At 40.7% G+C, this 25,287-nt stretch overlaps 1 protein-coding gene across 3 annotated transcripts in view; it reads right to left on the reverse strand.

Moving 5' to 3' along the window:
- LOC149314350 (chitinase domain-containing protein 1-like) overlaps nt 1-25,287 on the reverse strand; it is a 168,557-nt gene that overhangs the window by 75,774 nt on the left and 67,496 nt on the right. For 2 of the 3 annotated variants that reach the window (XM_089520915.1, XM_089520916.1), the window contains exons 9-10: nt 16,270-16,371; nt 12,387-12,542 (exon numbers count right to left, since the gene is read on the reverse strand). In XM_089520915.1, coding sequence (XP_089377041.1) covers nt 12,387-12,542; nt 16,270-16,371 — 258 coding nt within the window. The remainder of the gene's footprint in view (nt 1-12,386; nt 12,543-16,269; nt 16,372-25,287) is intronic. The other variant, XM_089520917.1, reaches the window with a different exon arrangement.

The following is a 25,287-nucleotide window of genomic DNA, read 5'->3' on the forward strand; positions in this document are numbered from 1 at the left end:
CAATTGAAAAAGGTAGGTTTTTAGCATCTTAAAAGTTTCCAATGCAGGGATACACCGTATCTCCTCTGGGAGATTATTCCAATGTGAAGGGGCCATAACCAAAAAAGATCTTTGGTAGGTAGATTTTAGTCTCACTCTGGGAAACTCTAGTAGATATTTCCCTGTAGTTCTGAGAGTGCGGGGCGGATTGTGTAGGGAGAGGCATTCCTTCAGGTAACTCGGGCCTAAGCCATGTAGGGCTTTAAAGGTAATGACCAACACTTTGTATTGGGCCTGAAAGCTAATTGGTAGTCAGTGAAGAGATTTTAATACCGGCGTTATGTGATCTTGCCTTGAAGATCCAGCGACCAGTCTGGCTGCAGCATTTTGGACTAGCTGAAGCTTCCGGACTTGGTACAAAGGTAGCCCCATGTAGAGCGCATTACAGAAATCCAAACGAGAGGTTACCAATGCATGTACTACTGTTTCAAGGTCCTTTCGGTCCAGACAGGGACGTAGCTGGAGTATCAGCCGAAGCTGGTACCAAGCACTCTTGGCCATCACATCAACTTGGGATGATAACTGTAGGGATGAGTCCAAGAGAACTCCCAAACTATGAACTTTGTCCTTTAGGGGAAGTGTGACCCCGTCCAGGACTGGATGACAAATTTCTCTGTTTGGACTTGGGGTACCTATCGCGAGTACCTGTTTTCTCTGGATTCAGCTTGAGTTTGTTTTCCCTCATCCAGAGGAGAGATGCCTTCCTTAGTCACTGTATCAGTCAGAGACATGGAGAGATAGATCTGGGTGTCATCAGCATACTGATAACACCGAGCTCCATGTTTCTGGATGATCTGTCCCAGCGTCTTCATGTAAATGTTAAATAGCCTGGGGGGCAGAATGGCGCCCTGAGGGACGCCTGATGTCAGCTCCCTTTTACGGGAGCAGCTATCCCCCAGCTGCACCATCTGGAAGCGACCCAAGAGGTAGGACCGGAGCCACTGGAGTGCAGTGCCACCGATACCCAGCTCTCTTAGGCGTTCCAGAAGGATACCATGATTGATGGTATCGAAAGCCGCTGAGATGTCCAAAAGCACCAACAGGGTCACACTACCCCTGTCGATGCCCAGACGAAGATCATCGACTAAGGCGACCATGGCAGTCTCAACTCCGTATCCCGCTCTGAAGCCAGTTTGAAATGGGTCCAGATAATCGGTTTCATCCAAGACGGCTTGGAGTTGAAAGGCGACTGCCTTCTCGATCACCTTGCCCAAGAATGGTAATAAGGAGACTGGTCTATAATTACACATCAACAGGGGATCAAGGGAGGGTTTCTTTAAAAGTGGTTTCACTATTGCCTGTTTTATATGAAAGGGAGTGCACCAGACTGACACTATGGCCAACATCCTATCAAAAGCTGGCAGAGTTGCAAGCCATACTAACATAGTAACACAAAATTGCTAGTTTCTGCATTGCACACCCACCATTTCTACTGAACAATACAATATCTCAAAGAATTCAGGGTATGTCTGACAATGTTGAGGCGACAGGAATAGGTAGAATTAAAAATAGTAAATTCTTTGCTATACAAGTTAATGAAAGCACAGATATTGCTTATTTCAATGTTTTGCTTGCTATTAGAAGGTATTTGAAAGTCAATGAAATTGAAAAATCCCTTTTGCTCTGTCAGATCACACCAGAGGTGAGGATGTACTTAATACTATTGATTGTTAAAGAAGAGGGCATTAATTGGCCTAATTGTTACAGGCTATGCACTGACGGGGGCAAATATATGCCAGGTTTTTACTCTAGTCTTCGTGGTCAGGTCATGTCATGAAGTAGGCCCACTATAACCTGGAATTACTGGTCTATCCATAGACAAATGACAGCATCCGAGCACCCCCTCTGGTGAATTACAAGTCGCTTTTGCTGAAATTGGTAAACCAGTGAAAAACCACATTCTTGAGGATTTTCAAAGCACTGTGTGAGGAGATCATGAATCTTCACTCCATCCTGCTTCTTCATGCAGACTTTTGGTAAAGTCCTTACCTAGCTGTTCAAATGTAGTCATGAGGTCCAGATTTTTTTTGAAGACCATTCTTTCCAACTTGATTCCAAGTTACATGACTGTGACTGACTTCAGGCTCTTGCATATTTATCAGATATTTTTCAACAAATAAACAATCTAAATTAGGCACTCCAGAATACTTCAATAACAATCTTCCAAGTTTCAGACAAAATTGAATCTTTTGGAAGTTCTGTATTGAAAAAGGCCAACCTGGGGTATTCAAAACTTTACAGAATTTCCTATCTGAGAACAAGCTACAGCTCTCCCAAGAAATGAGTGAGAAAATAACTGAATACTTGAAAGGGCTAAAATCATCTTTTGAGAAGTATTTTTCAAACCTGGAGAACAACTTGCTTGCACGTCCTTTGAAGAAGAATAGTTCCAAGCTGTCAGATTATCAGTCAAGAAAAAAGAGGGTGATCGAATTTTTGAGTGATACTACTTAATGCAAAGAAAAATCCCTTATTAATTTTTGGGTAGACTTCAGCAGAGAATATGAACAGCTTTCTGACAAGACGCTTAAGTTTGTTTACACAGAGAAAGCAGAGGGCTTTCTCTTCTAGTGCATTTATAAAAAAATAAATATTTTAGTAAACTGACTGCAGTTCCAAATTTAAGACTCTATCTTACATCAGCTGAACCTGATTTCAAAAACTATGTGCCTCAAAACAAGCTCAAGGATTGCACTGAACATCTATTGTGTATACATTTTGCGTGTTTTTATGCACTGTCTAATCACTTTATTATTCCATTTTATAAAAATCACATTATTGCGCTATTTATTTACAGTTAGAAAGTGTGCTGCATTGGTTTGAATGTTCGACTATGACTCTGAAGACTAGTATCCAATTTCCAGCTCAACCACGAAGCCCACTGGGTGATCTTGGGTCAGTCACACACTCTCAGCCTCAGGGGAAGGCAATGGCAAACCTATTCTGAATACATTTGGCCAAGAAAACCTTGTGATAGGTTCACCTTAGGGTCACTATAAGTCAGGAATGACTTGAAGGCACACAACCATGACCATTACAACATATAAATTTGAAATAACAGCAATCACATTAATTACAAACATTTTGCTAATATGAAGGGTACACTTTATGGAAATGGGTTGCCAAGGGGTAGGAAAGTGAAAAAATGTTGGGATCCAATGCATTAGAAATTTTCCCAGAAGTGGTTTAAACTAGGGATAGTGGACAGTGAATTGGTAGTGAATTCAAATCACAGTGTTAACATTGTATCTTAATCTGGCCTATGTAAAACAATTAGCTGGTTTCCTACCAATGCGGAAAAGGATTTGCTCAGAAAAGTTTCCTCATTTTTCAGATTTGATCAAAATGTGAAAACTGCTTGTGAACACAGTTGCTACAGCTACCATTTACAACATCGCAAACTCACAGCCTATAAATACAGAGCCATTTATGACAATTTAGTTAGTAAATCTACTGTGTAACAACAGTAGTAGCAATTTTGTGAACACATTTTTGTTTTTTCCAGTGGTCCATTAATTCGATGCTCATTTTCACACATCTCTCAGGTAAACAGTAGAAGAGCTCTGCATTAAGACTTCTTAGAAGATTTACAATCTTATAAAACTGACACCATACTTGGGCTAAGAGTATAGAGAACACTACAAGAAGCAATTATTCACAACAACTTCATTTTGAACTAAACATGAGTAGAAACAGCTAGCAACACCAGAATCACCAATTAACTCACTCCTACAAACACACACACAGGGAGAGAGAGGAAAAGACGAATCCAGTCCCCTCCCCACACATCATACAGGACTGTGATAATGGGCTCTCTTAATCTGGCCTATGTAAAACAATCATTTAGTTTCGTACCAATGGGAAAATGGATTGTCCAGCTGTATCTGGGCAACACAGCTGGGGGAGTATAGTCTCTACTCCAGGTAAACCAATGGTAGTTACCTTTATTGGGCGTCAACATCATGGAGGAGCAACAGAGATCACAAGAAATACAGTAACTGCTCAATGAGGATGATAAGTTGGGGAGAAGAGTTAAAGCATTGAGATGCTTCCAAGTGAGAGTTTATAAAACCTCGGGGTGCCATGAGGCAAAGTGAGGGAGACTGTGAATCTGGAGCTGAGGCTACCTGCCTCACCTAATCTTGACAAGCTCGGTTGTACGCTGGACCAAGGAGATCCAGACCCCAAACTTCTTATAATATCCAAGATCCAGAACATCTGTATTGTGAGTAGACTAGGAATGTTCAACTAGTCAAGCTAGGACTTGTGTTTCTTTTACCCTAGGATGAATATGATTTAGGGCAATACTTCTCAAACCTTGGGATAGGACCCAGCTCCCTCAGGAGGGTGCAAGAGTTGCTCAAGGAGGTGTAAGACTTGAAGGTCCTAATTCCCCCTCCTCCTGTACTTCCCAAACTGGAGCGGAAGAGATAGGCGACGAGAGTGAGTGCATCAGGCCCCTCTGCCTGAGGGTGGAGGATGAGGAGAAGGGAAAGATTACTGGATCATGGCCTCTAGCGGGGGCCATCCCGACTCACCTCTTCTTCTTCCCCCACCTGTCCCATCACTGCTCTGATTCTTGGGATGAGACACTTCGGCAGCTACATAACCACTGCACCTATTCTAGGCATCAGTACCCTAGGTGCACGGCAGCCAAAGGAGAGCCAGAATCAGCTATGGCCCCTTAGGGGCATTATCCACACCTGGTTCTGGATGTGCCCCCTGGAAGGCAGAGGAGAAGCAGCCTCGGTGGCTCCACTCTCCAAAAACAGCACGTTGAACCAGCCAGATGAAGAGATGTAGTGCAAGCGCACTGCTTCTTGTGAGCCACTGCAGCAAAGTGTATGCCTGGGCTGCAACCTCCACCTTCCTGGCTAGACAGCCAGGGACTACCCGGTGCATGGTCTGGTAAGGTGGGTGGGACATGGGCTGATTGGGACCCAAGGAGAGGAGAAATGAACAAAGAAGCCTTTGGGCAGCCACTGGAGGCATTGGGGATAGTGGAAGATTTGGGGGCCTAGCAGAACCAGCTTTGAAAAGGTCCCATTTCTCTGCCCCCAAGCACAATCACATGTACACTAAGTCACACTGTTTCTCTTGCATTTTTTTCTTTCACACTTTCACTCACTCTTCCAGGGATTCATTCACACTAATTCTCTGACCCTCTGACTTGTTTCTCTGAGAGTAATTTCTATCAGGATTAAACGGTGCTGCACAGGATTCCTTTATCTCTGTGTTTGTGGTGCACAGCAGTCTCTCTCTCTTTCATTCACATTCACATGTTCAGCTGAATGCTTTTTCTTGTTTGCTTTTTCCATTCTCAGACAATTAATTCTTATACACACACATTCAAGTCATGATCACTCTCCCTCCCTCACAAACACTGATTCACACACATTCTCTAACTCCTTATTTGCTAATTCTCACTCACTCACTCGCTCTCTCACTCACTCACTCTCTCTCTCTCTCACACACACACACACACACACACGCACAGTGACACTCTTTCTCTCTCACTGTCACATATATGTTAATTCTTTCACAGACCCTTGGTAACTCCATCAGTGTGTGATTTTCTCTCACTCACTAATTCTTCTGCACACACACTCAGTAATCCTCTTTTTCAGACTGTCTTCTCCAGATACATTCATTCACACATAGTCTCACATACAGTCACACTCATCTCTTTTTTACATACTCACAAATGCACTTGTGTATATAAGCATATATACAAGAGAATGTATGAGTGTGAGAGAAAGCAAATGAGTATATGTGGTGAGTAAAAGAATGAAAGAGCATGACTGGGTGTGTACATATCTATGAGCACTGGTGTATGTGAGTGTGTCTGTGTCTGAAGCAGTATGTATAAATTTACAGGTGTGTTAACTATTGAATTTAATTAAATAAAATTGTTCTAATTTGAACCATGTTATTTTCGTACAAAATGCTAAAATTGGAATATATATAAATGCGGGAACTTAAATACACACACTAAATAAACAAAACATTTTTATTCACATACTATGCTGAGCAAGTGGGGGGGGGGGGATAGCCACATGTCGATATAAAGGAGGTCACAAGGGTAAAAAGTTTGAGAAGCACCGACCTAGACTATCCTTAAGTAATAACTAAAGGAAGGTGCCTTCGTGTATAAGAGACATTTTGCTAATGTTAGACTGCTTGCTTGTAATAAAAGATTTCCTTTAAAGATCTCCTCTTTTCCATGCTCTTTTCACATATTTTTGCTCAGTGTGTGGGCATGTGTATGTGTCTAGGATTCTCAACTCCCAAAAGTGGGGGAAGGAAAGTCTCTGCAGAGTCAGAGATAGAGAAAGTGCAAATTAAATTCCTCAATAATTGTACACTGCCTTGCTGAATCATGTGGGATAAATCAGTGTGTGGTGGTAGCTAAATGATCTTCAAGGACCCCCTCTCCTACTTAGGAGAAGGACTGTTACAAGCACTAACAAACCTTCTAATAGAATTCTCTCCCTATGAACTCAGCTGCAATATTACACAAGATCGACTGACTACATGCAGATGTGAGCAAAAGGCTGAGGTATATGCAGTCAGCCCTTTGTATCCACAGATTCTTTATCCACAGATTTAATCAACCACAGCTTGAAAATATTCAAGAAAGATTAAATTCCAGAAAGCAAATCTTGATTTTGCTATTTTATATGATGGTCAACATTTCTTTATGCCACTGGATATAATGGGACTTGAGCATCCACGGATTTTGGTATCCACCGGGGGGGGGGGGGGGGCTGGAACCAAACCCCAGCAGATACCAAGGGCCCACTGTAGGATGGACAAGTCTCATGATGCTTCTTTTGCTATTCATTCAAGAAAGGAGGGGAGCTCACAAGCCCTTTGTGTCTTGATATGTGTATAGAAGACAAAAGCTGAGAAATAGAGAAGGTGGTCCCACATTGTGGGTCAAATGGAAATTTCTAAGAACTGGATTAAGCTACAAATTGCAGATAGAAAAGTGGGCAAGGATTGGGGAGGTTCAATTTCAAATTGTCAAAGTGTCACTCAGCTCCAAGGCTCACTGAGTAACCACGAGATAGTCATTCTCTCCCTGTCTACCCTGCCTGACAAGAGTAGATGTGAATGCTGCCATAACATGTTACATAGACTTGAGAGAGATGAAAATTCAGAGAATGGATATTTCAAATGATGGGAAATGATGAGATATAATCAAAATAGAAAAAAATGAAGTTTATCTGATTATTGTTGGACCTACGTTTTCACAGGGATCCATTCCGGACCCCCATGAAAACGGAGAGTTACCAATATTTAAGCTCCATAGGCTTCAATGGGATGCATGCCTGTGAGGGTGTGCGAGGCATGTGCCGCGGGGGGGGGGGGGGCAACCCATTTAAAATATCAGAGGTCACCCTCCGTGAATATTGAAGACCGTGGACTTCAAGTCCGTGAGAAAGGAGGGGCGACTGTAATTCAATATATATATATATATAATTCACCTGTTTTCTCTGAACAAGAAAAACTAGAACTATAATAATTTTGTCTCCCTACTCCTGCCCACTCAGAGATTAATGACAAATATCTTCTATTTTTAGATTATGCATGCATCTATGATATTTTTTGAGGATGTTCTCCATTTCATAAAGATTTGCCATAAGAATCAATATTTGACAAGATTCTGTAGCTTGCTCAGAGTAGTGGTCAGGATTAGAAAGTAGGCTGACTTGCAGCATACATTTAGTAAATCTCACAACTGCTATCTAACCTCCCAAAGGACTGCTTGACATCACTTGAGCCATCTTTTCATACCTTCTTGCATTCCACAGAACAGTTAAATGCCTAGTGAAGTTCTCTGGAGTACCCACATAAGCTCTGAGAAATCCTTGCAGACAAGGTAGTTCACAGGCCATCTGCAGTCCCACTGTATCACTGTGATTAGTATAAGAAGTTTTTAGAGTTCTAAGCAACTTTAAACAGCATTTGTGACAGCAAAGTTGCAATAATACAGATAGACTCCATGGCCATCCCACAGACAATACATTGCTTCAAGGAAAGATCACTTCAGATTGAAGCATGGGCAAAAACTACACAGTATGGATTCACTAATGTGCCACCTTCCTCCCTGGTAGTGATGTGATGGAGAAGAAGAGGGATGGCCTTTGGCCTCATAATATGTGACCTCTTCTGCCAGCCCTGCTGAAGAGAGTAAAGAATGTCACACCTTTAAGATACTGCTACTGAAATTTCCAATTCTCACTGTCAACATAAGACTTTTCCTGTGATGTGCTATTGATGCAATAGTCGTGTGAAGAATTGTCATCCTGTTGTCTATTTAATGAACTGTAACAATACCCTATAGGCATCAGATCCCATCTGATTTTGGAAGGTAAGCAGGGTCAGCCCTAGTTAGTACTTGGATGGAAGACCAACCAACAAATACCAGGTATCGTAGGCTATATTTCAAAGGAAAGAATTGATAAAATCATTTCTTGAGTATTCATTGTCTTAAAAAAAAACCTATAAAATTTATGGAACAGGCAACTTGAAGCACCTGCAAGTGCATGCACACACAAATATAAAAATAGTCTTCACCAGTGGTACTCAAACATTGTACCCTTGGAACTCCCCTTTACATCGACATGCAGATGTCAGCACACCCCACTCAACAGAGTATATGAATAAAAATACATTGTTTATTTAGTATGTGTATTTTCGTTTGCATATTCATGTATATTCATATTTTAACATTTTATAAGGAAATAAATAATTCTTCAAATTAGATCAGTTTTATTTAACTGAATTTAATATTCAACTCAACACAATATATGTATAAATGTTACACAGAAAACGTTTGGGAAAAAGAGAAAGAAATGGAGGAGGAGGAGGGGGGGGAACAACAGCCTCCAAATCTTGCGTGCGCGCGCACGCACGCACGCACGCACACACACACACACACACACACACACACACACACCCTTTAGCAACTCTCACACACATACCTCGGGATCCTGCCCCACCGTTTGAGAATCATTGGTCAACATTGTACTCCTGTTTGCAAAAATAGTAAATGATTGTACCAAACGTCTGCTAGCTGCTGCTTCTGAACACAAAATCAATATCAAGATGGGACAACATCACTTTTGCACAGCTATATGCTTCAAAGCCTCTTCTAAAGTTCTAAATCTTTCTACTCAAAATTAAGCCCCATGGAACTCATTGGGGCTTATTATCTATGGCTTTAGAAAAGAACCTCAACAAGTCCACTTAATTCAAAGAAATCATTATATAGCTCAATACTGTTTTAATACATTTGGATACATTACATTACCTAACAGATATTATCTGTTTCCCTGTCCAGGTGGCATCTTGGACACACACTTTATTTCCCCACACATACGCTGATGCAAATAAGCCATATCCAGTAACTCTCCAAGTACATCCTATCACCCTCCCAATATCTCTTTTCAAGTATCGCTGCAGCCACCCATTTAATGTGCTTCATTGCCATAATTTTTGGAGAAGCTCTCACCTCTAGCTGTTGTAAGTATCACTTTTTATTGCCTGCTATTTACAACATGATAGGCAGCCAATCTAGCTCTCTATGGAATTCTACAACCTCACACAGTCTGCAAGGAATCTTCTTTTGTCTTTGAAAAACACCGTTCAATGTCAAATCTCTTACATTTTTCTACTAGCAATTTATTATATCAAACCATCAATGTGTAAAATAACAAAAGACAACCTCACTCAAGATTATTTTTCAAATATTTAAGAGCATGCAACCTATCCTTGTAAGTCTTAAAGATATTTCAAATGTACTTGTTGACAAAAAAGTAACTGGAAGCTTGGAGCTATGGAAGTTTCACTTGCTTCCTTTTTAGGTGTACAAGGCAAGTATTCACACTTTGTCCTACTTAACAGTTCTTAAGGAGTTAACAGGAAGACATGAATCAAACCTGCAAGAAAAAAAAATTCTCAGAAATTCTGAAAAACAGGAGCTGAAGCAGGAAGGTGGGAGACACGCCGCCATGTCAAATGTGTACCTAGACATCCAACAACATATTGAGGGCTACCAATTGCCTATCATTGGCAAAGAGTTATTTGGAAATACAAAAGACACTTTCAAACACACATATGTTGTGGTATTCTGGGCTGCTATAAGAGAGCTACAGCTCCCAAACCCATTTTTACCAATAAAATATAATCTAGTCAATGAATTTCAGTATGAAAGTATCCTAATAATTTTGTATATGCCACTGGATATATCTTAAAACTTCATTTCATGCATTGCAGAAATGAACTCTCAATATTATGTTTTTCTCTTGTGGGGAAAAGAAAAAATATTTTCACAGCATTTTGACCACATTATTACAAAGCTAGTCATGGCCATTTGCTAGCTGACTTACTGCCAGGTCTTAATTTAATTTGCTTCTTAAATTACCAGAACAATTGTTCTATATTAAAAAGGCAAACATGGCAAAGGTGCAATGGCCATTTCTCGGCCAAGGAGATGCACTGAAAAGAACTGTTTAAAAACAGGAAGCCTGAAAGCAGGATATTGGATGAAAAAGGAAAAGAATACAAGTAGGCTTGGAAAGTACAGATGTGATGGAAGAAAAGTGGAAAGTGCAGAGTCCTGTGTGGGTAGGGTTGCCATAAGCCAGGACCTCCAAACCGGGACAAATGTAGGACAACATCTTCAAATGTAGGACACATTTTATAAAAATGGAGGGCACGCGAAAAAAATTGATGATTTTTTTTAAAATGTTAATCTAAATGCATGTTTCTAAGGCATGATCAAAATGGAGGACATTTTGGCATTATTCCTAGACAAAAAAATAAAAATCAAGACAGGGGTGTATATATTTAAAAATAAAAATAATGAAAAAATAAATAAAAAACGAGACAGGGGTGTATATATTTAATAATAAAAATAATGAAAAAATAAAAAGCAATAATAAAAATTAATAAAATAAAAAACACGAAATAATAAAAATTAATAAAATAAAACCAAGAAATAATAAAAAATTAATAAAATAAAATAAAATAAGTATTTTATATTTTTAAAAAATAATTTTTAAAAAAAAAAAACAAGGCAGACCTAATGGCCACTGACTCAGCTTTCCTCCTCCTCCTCCTCTGCCCCTATTCTGCCCTTCAAGGAACCCTTCCTCTGGCTCCTTCCTCCTCCTCCTCCTCTTCCCCCCTCCTTCTGCTCCCCCTCCTCCTCCTCCTTTTTATCAGGCTGGCACACACGCGCGCACGGTGGGAAGCGGGCCAAGCACGCATGCGCGGAGGGAAGCGGGTCAGGCAGAGCTGGAGGAGGAGGTGGGTTGGCGCTGCCCATAGTCCCCCACCACTCCAGGAAGAGCAGGAGGAGGTGGGTTGGCGCTGCGGCCGGCCGCATTAGCGGCAGTGGCAACGGCCGCAGGAGCGGACCCCAAACCGGGACCAAGGCATGGCTGGGGGCCAAACCGGTCTGGGACCGGGAGGGGCCCCCAAAAGCAGGTTTTTCCCAGCAGCCACCGGGTTATGGCATCCCTATGTGTGGGGCAAATGAAATGTGTTGAGTAGGCAGCAAAACGTTAACTAGCTAGGACAAAGAAGAAATAAGTGTTAAGGAAATCCTCATACACAATATATGGGTGGAAAGACAACATGTAGGTAGTCAGCAAAGACATGAACTAATGAAGAGTTAAGGAGCTATGGATTAAAGAGGACAACAAAGCCCAAAGTACCATCTGTGGGTGGGGAGAAACAAACCAACTTTCATTTAACTTAAAACAAAGCAACAAAATCTTTCTTTTAAGGGCCAAATAGAAACAAAGATGGCAAAAAAAAAAATCTTTCCATTCACCTGCAGTCTTCACACACTTAAGGTAAGAGTAAGTAGAGTACAGTGGTACCCCGGGTTACGAAATTAATTGGTTCCGCTGCCGCTTTCGTAACCCGGAAACTTTCGTTAGCCGAATAGCCCATAGGCGCTAATAGCGAAAGCCGCGATTTCGTGTGAAATCGCGCCGAAAAGCACCAAACATTTTTTTCGTAACCCGAAAAAAAACCCGTAACCCGGAACAGTTTTTTTCTTTGGAATTTTTTCGTATCCCGGGAATTTCGTAAGGCGGTGCTTTCGTATCCCGGGGTACCACTGTACATGGGAGAGAGGAAAGAAAATGAACCGCTGTCTTTTCTGCATCTTAATACAGGAAGAGGGAAAATCCTTTAACCTTTCCCTTTGCTTTTGGTGCGAACTGATTGCTCTGCCCAGGACTCTAGTATTAAACAAGCATGTCAATCAATGAATTCAAAACAGTAAAGACAGTGCTTTTATAAATCTGAGTATCTAGAAACCTTGCCTGTTACCAAATATTGGTTCCCCAGAAGCACTCAGTGCAGAGTAGTCCATGCCATAAAAGTTCAGTCCCAGAAGAATTTTATTTCTCCATTTAGATTCTGGATCCAGCATCTGAACACATGCTTGCATCCAAGGTAATGGAGAATTAGGGCCAGGCCTGTAGAAAAAGTAAATAAATAGGTAAATGGTAGACTTCTCAAAGAAGCAGCAGCTTTCTTATATTTGCCTTTTCTATGGAGACAATGGCCTAAATCAGTTACTAGTCCTACTTTGCAAAGAGTCATTAAAACAAACTGACTGAATTGGTCTACATTAGTTATCTACCTATAATTCCCAGAACAAACTGCACTGTTATCGTCAGAAAAATGAGACATTTCTAACACATATATCCTGGACAGACAAAACATGGCACTCCATTACGTTTCTTAGTTAGTTTTAGATCTTCTTTGCTATTTTTATTGCTGCTAGTTGATTACTTGATTATATTTTGTCTTGTTTTTGTCAGCTTGTTTTGTATCAATATATTGTAACCCAACTTTATGGGGCATTTATCCCAGACAGAGAAAATATGAATTTTAATATAAATCAGTAAAAATGCTTCGTAGACATCAAGATCTCAATTTTTAAAAATCCAGAAAATTATTCACAAACATATTTCTTTCAAATTGCTAGCTGTCATTTAATATACACATATAGATAGATGAACCTATACCATTTTTCATACATTTTTAAAACAAATCCAACTATGTCTTTTTGTATTGAATTTTTCCAGCAAACATCCTTTAAGCATTTCAAATAAAGTAGCTTCTACTTTTCAAAGTCTCTTTCTGCAACCCTGATGGTTTACTTTCATTGTAACATTTTCCTTTCTGTTTTCAATATGCCCCATATGACATCTGAAATTTGAAAAGCCCTAAGGAAAAAAGTACCTCCTATGTAATATGGAATTCTGTTTGTACTCTTCTTGGACAAGCTACTGAATGATTTCCTTTACCTTGTGTGCACACTTCAAACTGACAGCTGAGATAGCAAGATACAAATATTTAAGACAGAGTTTGATAAAGTGGGGAGAAAATATTATTTTGTGTGTACCAAGGACTTGTCAGAACTGCTTCAAAGCAAAGAGGGAGAAAAGTAAAGGCAGGGTTACTTTCTTAGTTGCCTATCTTCACACACCATGTCAGACAGGGATTTTAGATGCCTGCCGACCAAGGTGAAACAGGAGGGAAATGTTAATATATGCAAATCAAAAGGAATAACAGCTAATAAATTTATTGTGAATTCTTAAATTGCTAAGTCACAAATCAAGATAGCAAGAAAGTTATTTATGTATACTGCTCTAACATAAAAATGCTAATTGATCACTTAGTGTACATACTCGACTATAAGTCAATCTCTTGTATAAGTCGAGGGCAGGTTTTGGAGCCAAAATTATGGATTTTGCCATGACCCGTGGATAAGTTGAGGCTCCTTCAGTGTGTGTATGTGTGTGCACAGCAATACAGATGCTAACTGAGGCTTTTTGCTTCAGCATTTCAATTTTGGTTTCACCCTTCTCTCCCCAGACAACGAGAGGAAGAGGGAATCTGTTTGCTTGTTCATCAGCAATCACCCAGGGCTCTTTCTGCTTGACTCAAGAGAAAAATAAACTCTTTCTCCACCTCATGGGGAAATCTGACCAGTGTTGCCAATCACCCTCAAAAGAAATTCCCTGATTGGCTTCCTTGAATGCCCCCCCCCCCAAAATTTCCAAGAATGGGGGCGGGACTTCTGGATCGGGTGCACGCAAGGCACTATGGGAAGGTGGGAAGGTATTTTTGGCTGGGTTTTTTGGGCAAGAAGCTTGAATTTCCCTGAAGGCTGAATTTCCCAGAATCTTCCCAGAAATTTGGCAATCCCAGAAGTGACTCAGAAAAACTTTAAAATTCCCAATTTCTGGGGAAATCTCAGAAATTGGCCACACTGAATCTGAAAGAGCTGCTATCACATTACCATAGTAACCCATAAATAAATCAATCTGAGATTTTTGGGTCAATTTTTGAGCATAAATCTTTAGAATTATAGACAAGTATATATGGTAGTATTTATGTATAATCATTTGCATTCTACCATTTCACAATCCATCACACTTTACAATAAAAATAAGCCTCACAAACTAAATTTGATTATGTTACAAAAACATAAAATGATATAATTAATAAAAATATAGCAGCATATGGAAGGAAAACACTCAATTGTGGTTTTAGCATTAATTTATTCTTCATAGCGGCAAAAACTTTTTCCATATTTCCAGAGTAAATCACTTTGAGCTTTAGTTCCTAATAAACATGCTTAGAATAGAGCTGTAAATCATCAGTTTAAACCCCATAAAGGACAGCATTCAAATGTCCTAGAAATTCTGACAGGCTGACATTTTATACCTGAATTCACCCAGGTTTTTAAGCTATGGCCCATAATCATCCTGATCCCAGCATGTCCAAACACCCTTTCATGGAAAAAGTTGAGGAAGGAATGAAGTCACAGCTTGCCTTTCAACTGCATCATAGGGGAGCATCAGCATAATTTAACATTAAAATCCCCCCAAACAAGCCCTGTTACCCCGAAGTGATCTTCCAGGCATTTATGGTTTTCTGTCTATGTAGATCTAGAGAGTCCTGGGGTTGAAAACAGGTCCTCAGATGTGCCAGTGTTACTCATCCTTGTTCTAGAGCTGTAATGGCGAACCTATGCCATATGTGCCAAAAGTGGCATGTGACACAATTTCGCCAGGCACAGGCAGTGAGGGAGAAAGCAGAAGAGGCACTTGCGTGCCCATTCCGCCTCCTCCCTGCCATTTTTGGGCCTCCCGCTGCCTCGGGAGACAGCAGGAAGCCAGAAAATGGCACTCAGGAGAAGGAGCCAGAGGCGCACATGTCTGGCTCCTCCTCCCAGCCCTCTGTCGGCCTCTCCCAGACAGTTGGAGGCCGAGAAAAGGGCAAAGGGAGGCTCCTCCCCAGAGACCTTTTCCGGCCTCCAACTATCTCCAGAGAGATAGCTGGGAGCCGGGACAGATCTGTGCCGAAGAGGGATGGGCTACGTGCCCAAGCCTTTCCCCCCCGGCTTCCCTTTCTTCTGCCTGAAAGGGCCCCTCAGAGCCCGTTCAGGCGAAGGAAAGGCCTGGAAAGGAGAGGCCTGGGTTGCATGCCTAGGCCTCTCCCCTCCAGCTTACCTTTCCTCTGCCCAAAAGGGTTCCGAGGAGTTCTTACAGGCAGAGGAAAGGCCCAGGAAGGAGAGGGCAGGCCTCCTCCTCCCCATGGGTCCTTCCAAGGACACCTCAGGACTAGAAAAGCCCTGAGGAGAGGAGCAAGGGCCGCGGGCCTCCTCCTCCCCCTCCCCACAGGGCTTTGCCAGACCTGAGGTGTCCTTCCAAGGACACCTAAGGACTGGCAAAGCCCCTTAGAGAGGAGCAGTGGCTGCGGTCCCATTACTCCTCTCCCCCATGGGCCCTTACTGGTCCTCAGCTGTCTCTGAGAGACAGCTGGAGTCCAAGGGAACAGCAAGAGGAGCAGATGCGTGCCCATCACCCCCCTTCCCCAATTTCCCCCAACTTCTAGCTGTCGCTCAGAGACAGCTGGAGGACGGGAAAGGGTGAGGGGCAGTCTCGCCCTCGGAGGGCGGATGCCCCACCCCCCAAGAGGGTGCACACCCCACCTCTGGCATGCAGCCCCACCCCTGGAGGGCAGAACCTCCACCCCCGGCATGGCGAACCAAAAAGGTTCACCATCACTGTTCTAGAGGATAATAATTCGGACTGGTATGAGTTCCATATATATTTGTTCATATGACAGCTGCAGTTCTGTGTGTCATGTTCAGCGTGCAATTGTTTTCTCCATTTATTGCCTTACCGCTGTGGTGTTGAATAGTCATATGTCATGAGGCTGAAGCTGTCCACAACTGGTGCTAGGAGATCAAATTCTTTCTTTGTGAATGTTCCCAACTGATTAGATCTTTAAAAAACACAGAGAGAATTATTTTAATATATTGTACTTTATAAAGATAAACAGTGGCATAAAGAGCTTGCAATTTGAATTTTGCCAGAAAATATGGAAGGGTGGCAATCAAAGAAGCATTATATCAGTCCTTAATTTCCAGAAGCTATGGTTTGAGCTATAGGAGAGCATGGGAACTAGGATATTACACACACAGAACTTCACAGAAGTGGTGTGCTTTGAGGAAAGAGCCCTTTGCATCTGTAACATGCTCCTGTCATCCCAGTATGTCTGGATCCAAAATATCTGACCTCTAATTACCTTGACTAGGTGATGCTAGACTACGCTCGGGGGGGGGGGGGGGGGGGATGGGTCTGAAAGTAAATTGCCTTTCATGTAAGTGGAAATCTGACATTGTTTCACTGAAGGAAGGAAAAAAGCCAGAGAACCTTTTTCCAGCTTCTGAAGATTTTTTTTACATCTTAGTCCTAAATATGTGTACTTGGTGTATCTGGGTGTGGTGAAATCATAACTCCCTTATAGTAATGTTAAAGCCTCCTCTGCTTCTGAATTGATCTCAGCACTAGTACTTTCATGTAACCGGAGACTTAAGATTACACTGTTGTTGTGTGCCTTCAAGTCATTTTCGACTTACAGCGACCCTAAGGAGAACCTACCAAAGGGGTTTCTCCAGCTGAGTGTGTGTGACTTGCCCAAGGTCAACTAATGGATTTCCATGTCTAAGCATGGATTGTGCCCCGATTTCCAGGGTCATAGACCAAAGCTCAAGCCATTGTACCATGCTGGCTCTCTAAGATCACATTATACAAGCATATTAATAAATAATTTTCTATGCCTTGTAAACTTTTATGAATGGTTAACTATACATTTGAATGTTAATAAATTCCATTACAGGAGCATATTAACATTTAAATACATAGTTAACAATTCACAGAAGTTTACAAAGCATAGAAATTATTCATTATTATTCATCATGTATGTTTAGCCTGTATGCAAATGGCCTTTGGTCAAAGTATTAATAAATGATTGATTGATTGACTGACTGACTGATTGATTGTATATTTAGTCCAAATTAATGTTTCTGTTATCTCTGAACTGAATTTGCATTTAGCTTTTAAATTGCAATGAATCTATCCAAAGATTCAGGATTAATCAATACTTTCAAGTCCAATCTCTTCCTTACATTATAATGCTAGAATCGTATCCAAGTGTGTCCAATGCAGCGTGCAAACAAGAATCAAGGAACACAAGAGACACTGCAGACTGGGTCAACCAGAAAAATCAGCAGTAGCAGAACATGCCACAAACCATCCTGGGCATAAAATACTGTTTGAAAACACTGACATTCCGGACCATGCCAACCATTACCATGTCAGGATGCACAGGGAAGCCACTGAAATCCACAAACACCTGGATAATTTCAACAGAAAAGAGGAAACCCTTAAAGTAAACAAGGTTTGGCTACCAGTCCTGAAAAAACATCAAGAAGAAGACTCAACAAATGCAAATGAGAAATCTCCTAGGGTCAGGGGTTTCCCTGAGCATTAATCCAGCAGACACTAATCCTCCTTTGCAGACCCTCCCACCCTGAGGCCTGCCATTAGCAACAGAACAAGACACATGCAAATCACTCCTGCCTTCCCAGGTCACACAGTATATATATCCAACTCCTTTCCAGGCAAGCATTCTCTGAAGATGCCAGCCACAGATGCTGGTGAAATGTCAGGAAGAAACTCTTCTAGAACATTGCCACATAGCCCGAAAAACCCACAAAAACAACCAAAGATTCTCATTCAATTTTTCCCATCCAAGCCAAGACAAACAGGCTTGAATATTAGTTTTGTATGTGCAACCAAAACTCAACAATGACGTAAGTAGTATCTCTTTGAAAAGCTGCAGTTGATGTAATCAGCAAAGTTTATGAACTGTAGTCCAAACATTTAGATGTGTAATTTGTATTTTCTCTTTTAGGCACTAAATACTTGGGCTAGCTCTGTGCTCACTCTAAGTGAAATGTATGGAGTACATTGGAAGTTATTTCAAAATAAGCACATAGCAATTCATAGTTTTTTGTGGGTTTTTCGGGCTATGTGGCCATGTTCTAGAAGAGTTTCTTCCTGATGTTTTGCCAGCATCTGTGGCTGGCATCTTCAGAGAATGCTGGCAATTCATTTCTTGTACTGTAGTCCTAACTAGATTTCCTAGGAAATAAGTCTTATTTAGTTTCTCACATTGTTGCTAAACAATCAAAATATAATTTGAATCAAAAGATATATGATGCCATTCATATCATTAACAATTGTGTGAATGATGGGAAACATCCGGCGAGAAATAGCTGGTGGGAAAGCCAAGCTATATTATGGTTTACTAATACTGTAACCCAAGCAACCCAAGCAGTAGGCACAAGGTACAGATTGGGACCTCAGCATGGCTAAAAAGATTAAAACACACACACACCTTCTCTAGAGTATCAAATTTGGATTTTCCCTCTACCATTAACCTTTTCAAAATGAATTCACACCACTTTTTAATTTCTGTTGTGTGCAATCAAGTCGTTTCAACTTGTGGCAACACTAACATGACCCTTTCACAAGGCTTTTGGGGCTGAGAATGTGTGTGATGTGCCCCAGGTCACCCAGCAGATTTCCATGGCTAAGTGGAGAATCAAACTATGATCTCCAGAGTCGTAGTCAAACCACTACATCTTACTTATTAATACTATGTAACATTATTTTACGTATTAGAAAGCTTGATCAACCATGTTTTAATGCATTCTAGCATTAATAATCCAAAGTTATTAAGATTTGATATGATTTACATCTTTCAATAAAACACCAATGTTAACTGATTATTCCTATTAAATCTGAATATATGTAAACTATACATAATAAAACATACAAATGCACTGTCAGAGATAGATGAAAATTAATAAATTAATGTTACACATCAGTCCTATTATTACTTATAATCAAATCTGAACAAACAATAATACTAAAATGCAAAATTACTTTTCAGAGAAACACATAAAAGTAGAAGTTAAGCATTAACACTGCTATTTAACATTTTGAATAAAAGCACTAGTCTACAGGCCTTTCGGATGTTATGGCCACTAGCTCAAATAATAAATGTTCTTTAGAAAGTGCTCTTTTAAAGCAAGTTGCTTTGCTTGAACGGTTTGTTTTTAAATGGCATTTCTCACCCTATACAATAATTAAAAATAACCAACTGACTCTCAGTACTGGTCCAACAACGAATACAAAATGTTTAAATTCAGATATCATTGATGTTCCAGCAAGACGTTTTGAAAATACTAATAAATAGCCAGACATTTTTTTAAAAAAATATGAATAATCAGTTTTTTAAAAAAGAGTGGGTGTGAGTGTGGGTGTGGCGGGTTATAGACCGCCCATTTGGGGCGGGCTGCACCCGCCCCTTCCCCCGGTGTATCGGGGCCTCAGCGGCTAGAACGGCAGCCGCTGAGGCCCCGATCCGCCGCTTTTCAGGCTGCGGGGAAGCAGCAAAATGCCGCTTCCCCGCAGCCTGAAAAGGGGTGTCCCTGGGCTTCAAGCCCCAAGGACACCCCGCGGCGGCGGGGAGAAGTAGAAAGGGGCTGCTTGGCCCCTTTCTCCATTGCTTCGCTGGGCGCAGCCGTCTGAAAGCTGCGCCCAGCGAAGCAAAGCGCCGCCGCAAACCAGGAAGGAGCTCCGAAATGGAGCTCCTTCCTGGTCCGCGGAAAGGGCACCCTAGGCGCCCTGGCGCTGAGTGAGGACGTCATGTCCACGCCGCCCTGTGCAGAGGCGGTGCGGCCGTGACGTCCTCATGACGGCGGCCGTCTGGAACGGCCGCCATCATTTTTTACGCACAGAGCGCGTATTAGGGTTAGGGAGGTGAGGAAGCACCGCACTTCCCTAACCCTAGTACGCGCTCCACGCGTACCTTCATGGCGGTTTGTAACCCGCCTGTGTTTAAAATCATTTGTTTAAACCAGCCAACCCTGGTAAACATGCATAGGAATGCCCAGTACAGCTATCAGGTTTGTTTGTTTTTGCATAATACAATTGCAGTAGATGCACAGTCCACAATTACTACAACAAGCAACTGCATTAAAATGTTAAAATTAGAATACCAATAAAATTAGTACTAAGACTGGCTTTTGCTTTTTAATGTATTGGAGAAGTATGTATAACATGGGTAGGTAATCTGGTAAAGTAATCTGGTAAAATAATCCGATAACCTCCGTATGTTTCAGCCTACAGTTCCCATAAACCTCAAAGAACAAGGCCAATCAATGGTTTGGGATGGTGGAGGTTGCAATGCAAAATATATGGTGTGCAATAGTTTCCCTATTCTTGTTATAAAAAATCTACTGATGCTGTTTATAAAATGTTAGTATACAATTTACCTTTTTGTGTTATAGTTAGTGATACTGTCAAAATTAGTCGATTCAAGCTGAATCTTTTATGTTTGTAATTTGCAAATGTATAACAAGTCCTACCGTAGAGCAAAGAAACCTTGTATATATTCTTATAGTTTTTCTCATTCAAAGCAAATAACTTTGGTTTTACTCCTATCTACGTGGTTGTGGGAGAGGGCATTAGTAAATGCACTGAAACTTGAGATGTTTAATGGCTTTTTAAAGCATTTCCTTTGTTTTGCTTATACGGTGTGTGTGTGTGTGTGTGTGTGTGTGTGTGTGTGTGTGTGTGTATAGGTGTGGTTCCTTCCACATCCTTTCAAATAGGGCTGAAATTGGAATGGTGATATGAGATTATGAGATCAAAAAAGAAAGCTACTTTAAAAGAGACTCTTGAATAGGCTTGTAGTTCCATCTTTTGGAGAAAGGAGGAATTTGTTCTAAAGTATTCAATCCACTGTGTAGCACTGTATGTTTATATTCCAAATGGTTCTGAAATCAAATTCCTTAGCAGGACTACTCTATCTCTTTATTCTGTGTAATATGTCGTTTGGTGCTATCAAGTCATTTCTGACTTATGGCAACCTTAAGGTGTCCCTACCCTGGGGTTTTCTTGCCAAGTTCCTTTACAGGGGATTTGCCATTGTCATCCTCTGAGGTTGAGAGAGTGTGACTTGTTCAAGGTCACCAAGTGGATTTCATGGCTGAGCTGGGAATCGAAGCCTGGTCTCCAGAGCTGCAATCCTGCACTCAAACCACTATGCCACGCTGGCTCTCTGGAACTGCTTAGACTATCCTTTCCTGTCATTAATGGATATTTTTTGCCAACAGAGTTATGAAAAAGAGCATTTCAAAGATTCAGATCATCACAAGATAACTGCAATCACCACACTGTACAACACGGGCTGTACATTAAGGATTTCTTAAGCACTGGTAATTCATTTTCTTCTGTAGCATGTTTATAAATGGTCCAATAATGCTTTTTCGATGAAGTAATTTTAATGGTAATAATTATCAGCAGGTGCCTAGATGTTACCACAGTGATTTGCTCCATGGGAGTAAACAGCGGTTGCAGCAAGAAATTTTCAGTTGATAAAATGGCAGGTTTACCCTCCACTACCCACATGGCCAGCAACCATGATCCACTCCTCAGACCTTCAGGGCTCATTTGTTTCTATGGGGGAGGAAGGCTGAGATGGAACAGCAAATGATGCTTTCCCCACAACACTACATTGTATAGTACCAAAGGCCAACCAAGTTATTTTGGCAACTGTCATGAAATCCCACCAGCAAATCTCTTCCTTCATGATACAAGGATAAAAGGATATTACATTGCTAAATAACTATTTGCTGCCTTTACATGGGACCAAATGTTTGCGGACATTCTACCTAATGGTAGGCCACCCTGTAGTTTGGTACTCACTCCCACTAAAGAAGGAATATGGCTGGAAATGTAAATACTCAAAAATCAAAGTTATCAAAAGAAATCTGGTATGATGGCCATGTTAATCAACTGTAAACAAACAAGCCCTACATCTGCAGAAAAAACACCAACCATTTACAGTGGTATAAATTTCCATAGACTGGAAACCACTTTGTCAACACATGGTGCCTTTCCCAAGAGACTAAACATTGTACTGTATTAAAAAGATCACAACTATCACAAGGCAAAAAAATGCCAGACAGCAAAAGGAAATGCTTCACTTTGAGAAGCATTTTACTACCTATTCTAAAAATGTACTTTCCCCTCCAGAACTAGAAGAGAGCAAGAGTAGTGGGAGCACTTATTTAGTCCCTTCCTCTACTAGTTCAACATTGATGTAAATGAGTAATAGCCATTACTTGTCTTGTTATACCACACAGGGGGGGAAAACCTAAGCCAGTGCGTGGAAGTTGAATTAAAAATAACCACTAGTTACCCATAGAAAAGGAATAACTATATTATACTGTATTATTTTTAACTTTTTTTAAACTGCTGTCAAGCTGACTTCAACTTAAGGCAGTCCAGTGAATGAGAGACCTCCAAGTCATCCTGTCATCAACAGCTTTGCTCAGGTCTTGCAGATCCAGGGCCATGTCTTTCTAGATTGAATCTATCCATTTGGAATGCAGTCTTCCTCTCTGCCTACTGCTTTCAACCTTACTAAGTATTATTTTCTGTTCTAATGAATCATGTCTTCTCAGTTTAGTCATCTTAGCTTTTAGGGAGAGTTCAGACTTGATTTGCTTTAGTACACATCCATTGGTCTTTTTAGCAGCCTATGGTATCTGTAGAACTCTTCTCCAGCACCACATTTCAAATGAGTTTATATTCTTTCTATCAGCTTTCTTCACTGTCCAGCTTTCACAACCATACATAGAAACTGCAAAAATGATGGCATCATTATCTAGTTTCTTACTTAGTTCCTTCATAGCTGCTCTTGCATGTCCTAGTCTTCTTCTGTTTACTTGACTGGAATCTCCGTTTTGATTAATGACTGAACCAAGGTACAGAGAACTTTTACTATTTCAATGTCTTCATTGTCTGCTATGAAGTTATGTAAATCGCCTGTGGTCATTTGTTTTCTTTGCACATTCTCCCTTGACTTCCTTCAGTAGTCAATCCAAGTCTTTGCTATTTTCTCCTGGTGGTAATAGTTTCATCTGCTTATCTTAAATTGTTGATGTTCCTTCTTCTAATTTGCTTGCCTACTTCCTAATCTAGTTTTACATATAATGTGTTCAGCAGACAGAGTGATCAAATCAGTCTTGCCTGTTTCTCCATACTCTGTCCTTGATGGCTTCTTATCCTGAGTAGAGGTTATACATTGGGATAATCAAGGGTTGTGGTCCACCCATTTCTTTAAGGGTAACCAATTGTTTTTCATTATCTACACCAGTGATTCCCAAACGCTGGTCCTCTAGATGTTTTGGACTTCAGTTCCCAGAAGTCCTGACTGTTGACTAAGCTGAATGAGGCTTCTGGGAGCTGAAGTCCAAAATACTTGGAGGACCAAAGTTTGGGAATTCCCAATCTACACAATCAAAGTCTTTGCTATAATCAATAAAACAGCCTGATTTTCTTTTGAAATTCTATGCTCTGCACTATTATCCCTTACTGCTCATTCCTTTTCTGAACTCAGCTTGGACATCTGGTATTTCTTGCCCCATACATGGTAAAATTCGTCATTGCAGAATTTTGGGTATCACTTTGCTTGCATGGAAAACTAATGCAATGGTTCTGTGATTACTGCAATCCCTAGTGTCCCCTTTCTTGAAATTGAAATCGGATTGATCATTTCCAATATGTGAGCCATTCTTTTGTTTTTCCATATTTGTTGTAGAACTAGAGTAGATTCTATTTCTGAATCCTGAAGCAGCTCTATTGGCATGCCATCTGTTCCTAGTGAGTTATTTCTCCCATGCGCCCTGAGTTTAGCTCCCACTCCATTTTCTAAAACTAGCTTCATTTTCAAATTGTTCTTCCTTGAATTAATCTGTAATCTTTTCATCTCTTTTATATAATTTGGTGTATTGTTTTCATAGTGTTTTTTCTTCTTCTTGATCATGCAATGTGTTTCCCTTCTGGTCATACAGCATCCCCTCTCTTGGTTTAAATTGTCCTTTGATTTCTGGGATCTTATGGAAGAGTTCTCTTCTTCTACCTTTTCTGGGGGGGAGGGGGTCATCTTGTGTTTCTTTGGACTGATTCTTATAGCAGCTCTCTTTGTCCCTGTGCACAAGTCATTGAACAATTGCATTTTTCTAACCCTATTTCTGACACCTTTTACTTTTGCTCCTTGTTTGTCCTTAACAGTTTGAAGAGTTTTATCTGTCATCCAATGAACATTCTCTTTCTTTCTGGCTGTAGATATTGTCTTTTTGCATTCTTCCCTTACAGTATCTTTGGCTTCAGTCCAGAGCTCTTCTGGCTCCCCAGTCAATTTATAGTGCAAATCATTTTCTTCTTCTTTGTTTTTACATTATCATTAAAATCTACAGGGATGATCTTCAGGATGTATTTCAGAACAATTATTAATATTAGTAGGTCATGACCTGTGTCACAATCTCTTCCTGGTATTGTTTTTGCAGAGGGAATGGAGCTTCTCCACCTTTTGCTTCCAGTTATGTAATCTACATGATTTCTACATTTGTCATCAGGTGATGTCCATGTATACATTCACCTCTTTAGTTGCTTTAAGAATGTGTTTGTGATGAACAAACCGTTGGCATCACAAAATTAAATCAGTCATTTGCCTGCTTCATTTCTTGATCCTAGGGCAAATTCTCCTACAGTGTTTGGTTTCTGCTCTGCTTCCTACTTTTGTGTTCCAATAACCTAAGTTTACCAACATATTCTGTTTTGGAATAAATTTTTAAAATTCCTGAATAAATTTTCTCCCGGATTTGAATACAAAATCTTTCTGTTTGTTCCTGTTCTGCCTCTGCAGTTGGAGAATAAAGCTGCATTATGGTTATATGGATGGGTTTTCCCTGAAGTCTTATTATTCAGTCAGACT

The sequence above is a fragment of the Sceloporus occidentalis genome, unplaced genomic scaffold (assembly GCF_023333645.1).
Source record: "Sceloporus occidentalis isolate IW3139 unplaced genomic scaffold, rSceOcc1.0.p SCAF_4, whole genome shotgun sequence".
NCBI classification, from domain to species: domain Eukaryota; kingdom Metazoa; phylum Chordata; class Lepidosauria; order Squamata; family Phrynosomatidae; genus Sceloporus; species Sceloporus occidentalis.